At 50.0% G+C, this 4,791-nt stretch overlaps 1 protein-coding gene across 2 annotated transcripts; it reads left to right on the top strand.

Annotated features, from left to right (window-relative positions):
* The first annotated feature begins 658 nt into the window (after positions 1-658).
* SMIM12 (small integral membrane protein 12) lies at positions 659-3,309 on the top strand. 2 transcript variants are annotated; one of them, XM_006777325.2, is made up of 2 exons: positions 659-809; positions 2,397-3,309. In XM_006777325.2, the coding sequence occupies exons 1-2, from the start codon at positions 734-736 to the stop codon at positions 2,678-2,680; spliced, it is 360 nt and encodes a 119-aa protein (XP_006777388.1). In that variant the 5' UTR covers positions 659-733; the 3' UTR covers positions 2,681-3,309. The 2 variants fall into 2 exon arrangements, with proteins under 2 accessions (XP_006777388.1, XP_006777389.1); XM_006777326.2 differs by lacking the exon at positions 659-809 and adding an exon at positions 2,047-2,314.
* Positions 3,310-4,791: the final 1,482 nt, after the last annotated feature.

Consider the following 4,791-nt stretch of genomic DNA (forward strand, 5'->3'; position numbering starts at 1 on the left):
GCCGTGATCGTGGTGGGATAGGGGCCGGGGCCGGGCGCCCAGCGGAGGGAGACGGCTGGATACTTGGACCCTGACCTCACCTGCGCCCCCGCCCCTGGCCCGGGCTCGAGTCAGGGTCAGGGTTAATCTTCAATCCCGTTAGGTATCCTCTGCCCTTGTTAGCAGCTCTCGAATCTCGGACTTCGGGCTTGGGCCTCCGGGGCCCCGGCACAAGGGCCGGTTTGCCGGCAACTAGTTGACCTCTACCGGCTGTGCACCTCATCGGGCCTCCGGGGCCCCGGCACAAGGGCCGGCTTGCCGGCAACTAGTTGACCTCTACCGGCTGTGCAGGCCCCTCCACGCCGAGCTGGAAACACGCGTCACCGTGTGTGCGAGACCCTTGGCCTCATTCGTGTTGCTACCCCGGGGGGCGACTGGTTCGAGTCTCGTAATCATCAGAGGCACCTGCTGCCTTCCTGCTACCTTTTGAAGGCAGGCGGGCGGGCGGGTGGATGCCTGCTGTGGTTTTAATTAGTGTGCTGCTCGAGCTTTCATTCATTCACTCAACAAACTTGTTGGAGCATTTTATGCCAGGCCGGGCAAGGGTGGGAGGTGTTGGGGGTTGCATAGGGCACAGTGGGCCACAGACATTATGGTCTTTGCCCTCTTGGTGCTTAAAGTGCTTTGAGGCAGACAAGTGGGGTACGCCAGCACAAGGTGTGACCCAGCGGAAATGGTTGTAAGTGTTAAGTAAATGAATTCATTGACTTATTTGAAAGTGATTAGAATGCGAGTAGGAGAACAGGGAGACCTGGTGCAGCGTGTGACAGGTAATACTTGTGGACTCATCCTTGATACGTTTTAAGAAAAATTGGGAATCTGAATGGAGGGTTGCTGTTTAGGGAGAGTGTTTGCTGATAAAGAGAGAACTTGCCCCGGCGGGACTGGCTCAGTGGTAGAGCCTCAGCCCGTGCACCAAAAAGTCTCAGGTTCGATTCGCGGTCAAGGGCAGGTACCTGGGTTACAGATTTGTTCCTAGGCCAGGTTGGGGCACTTGAGGGAAAGACTTCTTTCCCATTCTTGAAAAGTTGGCCCACTATGGAGGGAAGGCCTATGGTCAAGATAAGGCTTAAAGCCCGGCCGGCGTAGCTCAGTGGTTGAGCATCTACCTGCGAACCAGGAGGTCACCTTTTGATTCCCAGCCTGGACACATCCCCAGTGTGGGGCGTGCAGGAGGCAGCCTGTTAGTGATTCCCTCTCATCATTGATGTTTCTATCTCCCTCTCCCTCTCCCTTCCTCTCTGAAATAAAATATATATGTATATATATATTTATGGCTTTTCCACCATAAAACCGGATGCATGAACTATAATTACAGCCTATAATGTGCCTGCTATTCTGTCTTTATACACCTTGGCTTCCCAAATGTACAGATTAAAAGGGTGCTAGGAATCCTGACATACAACATACGGCCTCCGATCAGGGCTCTAGTCACACCTTCTTAGTCATTTATGCAAATATGTATATATTTATGCAATATATATTTTATTTCAGAGGGTACCTTTCTTTAATATATATACATATATTTTAAAGAAAGGTGCCCTCTTAGTGCAGTAGGCAGCAGGTCAATCTCATAAAAAAGAAAAAATAGCCGAAACCGGTTTGGCTCAGTGGATAGAGTGTCGGCCTGCAGACTGAAAGGTCTCAGGTTCGATTCTGGTCAAGGGCATGTGCCTTGGTTGTGGGCACATCCTCAGTAGGATATGTGCAGGAGGCAGCTGATCGATGTTTCTCTCTCATCAATGTTTCTAACTATCTCTCTCCCTTCCTCTCTGTAAAAAATCAATAAAATATATTTTAAAAAAAGAAAAAGAAAAAATAGCCCTAACCGGTTTGGCTCAGTGGATAGAGCGTCAGCCTGCGGACTGAAGGGTCCCAGGTTTGATTCCGGTCAAGGGCATGTACCTTAGTTGCGGGCACATCCCCAGTAGGGGGTGTGCGGGAGGCAGCTGATCGATATTTCTAACTCTATCCCTCTCCCTTCCTCTCTGTAAAAAAAATCAATAAAATATATTTTAAAAAAGAAAAAAAAATAGACTTAAAGCTTTATTCGGTAAGCCCAGAGGTCCCCTCATAGGGAACTCTGCTGTACATGGTTGCATAATTGTCAAAAAGTATGGGTCATAAAATGGAGAGTCTTGTCCCCTTCCCTAACAGTTGAATCTTCCGAAAATTTCTGGGTTGTTTCAGGGACCCAACTGTTGCATAAAGCAGGGTTCTCTCTTGCTTTTCTCTGCAAGGGGTGGATGCTCAGTAAATGGTGCCCGGCTGCCTGGTGAGTGGGGAGCTTGGTAGTGGTGCGTTTGGTGGGGAGGGACAGCTGGTGTCTCCCTAATGCTGCCTGTGCTCTCCTGCAGATGTCATGTGGCCTGTGTTTTGGACCGTGGTGCGTACTTATGCTCCCTATGTCACGTTTCCTGTGGCCTTCGTGGTCGGGGCTGTGGGCTACCACCTGGAATGGTTCATCCGGGGAAAAGATCCCCAGCCTGTGGAGGAGGAGAAGAGCATCTCAGAGCGTCGGGAGGACCGCAAGTTGGATGAGCTGCTAGGCAAGGACCACACCCAGGTGGTGAGCCTTAAGGACAAGCTGGAATTTGCCCCTAAAGCCGTCCTGAACAGAAACCGCCCGGAGAAGAATTAGTAGAGGACACAGGGCCATATGGGTCCTTCCGTAGGCCGTGACTGGTCCTGCCACCATGTTGACCCAGCTCCAGAATCCACATCTGATTTGTGTTGCTTATTTTGGCCCCTCGGGCACCACCCGGCCACACACATACTGGGTGCTCTTCTACAGCCAGGCACACGGACACACTAGAAGCTGAGGGGCCAGTGAAGAGGAAGGCCCTGAAGGGTTCTGGCCTGCAGGCTGCATCTGTTGTATGGTGGGCACAACTGCTGGGAGTAGTGTTATGGGATGAACCTGGGCTGTCGGTCCCTGCAGGGAGGCAGTTTGGCCTCAAGCTGAAGTGCATGGGATTGGGGTGTTGCCTTAAGAGAGATACCTCATGTCTAGTTCTCGTTTGCATGGGAAGATTTCAGAAATCTACCTGGTTCCTTCCCTCGTTTGCCCAGTCCTTTGTGCTCACTCTTGCTGAAATCTTGTCCTACCAGCTCAGGAAAGCGGGGGGACTCGCTGGGGAGGGGCTGTTCTTGGCAGCCCAAGGCTGTTCACCTTGGGGTAGGTGAATCTGCTTGAAAATAATCTCCATCTTGCATCCCCCCATCACTGTATAGTGCAAAACTTGATTAAAGTGGCATCTGAGAACCATACTGATCTAATTCTATCTTCCAAATGGTGTGTGGGGTCTCCTCAGGAGTTATGCAAGGGCAGGCATTTCAGGATTTCAGGATCGGATAACATTGGCCTTTAACTAAGGACTACTGTGTCCTGGAGGCTTTGTTTTACTAGTGTGGTTGCCCTGGGGCCTGGAGGTGGAGAGTCCTGGAGGCCCAGGTTCCCAGAGGCTTTTCTGTCATGGTAATAAGAGGCCTATTGGACCTTTCAGCATCTAAATTAGAATACACCAGGGTGCTTAACAGTTGCTATCAAATTTTCCAATTCTACACACACACTTTTCCATATAAGAATAATCGATGTACTTAAAAGAACATTTGGTAGGGATTTTTTAAAAGGGCTCTAGTACAGCTCCCCAGGGCTCTAAAACAACTGAAAAGCTAACATTTTGTTATGTTTTTAATAATTTCCCTATTGCCGGAGGACATTTAGGTTGTTTCTGGTTGTTCACCAGTATAAATAGTGCAATGAATATATAAGGCTTTTCCTGAATTTTGGGTTAAATAGTAGGAATAGTAAATGGCATTCTGGATGAAATGGGATGAGCAGTTTTAAGGGTCTCAAGACATCATATAAAATGTCTTTCCTAAAGAGCTGTAGAAGATCATACTAAAAGCTACCACTTAAGATGCCGCAGGGCCCTGGCTGGTGTGGCCCAGTGGGTTGGAGCATCGTTCTATACACGGAAAGGTCATAGTTTCGATTCCTAGTCAAGGCATATATCCAGGCTTTGGGTTTGAGCCACACAGAGGAGGCGGCCGATTGATGTCTCTCTCACGCTGATGTTTTTTCTCTCCCTTTTCTCTCTGAAATCCGTAAAAACACCCTCGGGTGAGTGTTAAATAAAAAAGGTGCTGCTGGTGCGGTTGGAAGGGGGTGAGAGCAGAGAGCAGGACGAGGCACAATAACCTCTTGCCTCATGTGGTCAACTGACGCTTACCCTAAGTGAGCAAAGGCAGGTGATGCCCATTTGACGAAGAACAAACTGCCTTTAAAAGGGGGAAGGATCTGAGGCCTGATGGTGTTAGCAGGTGAAGGAAGAATTCCTGAACAGGTGGGAATACCAGCTGTGGAATGAGAGGAGCTGGGAGGGTGTGGAAGGTGGTGGCCAGAGAGGAGAGAACAAGTCAGGTTGCCCAGGTCTAGTGGGAATGTTGACATGAGCTGCTGTTAACTTCTCAGGGAACAAATCTGATCGGGAATATGGAGTGTCTGCTACCCAAGTAAGGATGGGATTGCTGGTTACCAATGGATATGCCAAGCTCAGCTTGGTTACAGGCCTCATTGACAGACCGGTGCTGCCCCCCTGTGGCAGTCCTGAGCACGACCAAGTCTGATCCCTTCCCTGGGCTTTAACTAGGAGGAACAAACCAGGGTGCCTTCAGGGGTCAGTCATGTGGCTTAAATGAGTGCGCCAGGCCAGGAGCTGGGAAGCACAGGGCCTGCCTGAAGGGGGC

The sequence above is a fragment of the Myotis davidii genome, unplaced genomic scaffold (genome assembly GCF_000327345.1).
Source record: "Myotis davidii unplaced genomic scaffold, ASM32734v1 scaffold88, whole genome shotgun sequence".
Lineage (NCBI taxonomy): Eukaryota > Metazoa > Chordata > Mammalia > Chiroptera > Vespertilionidae > Myotis > Myotis davidii.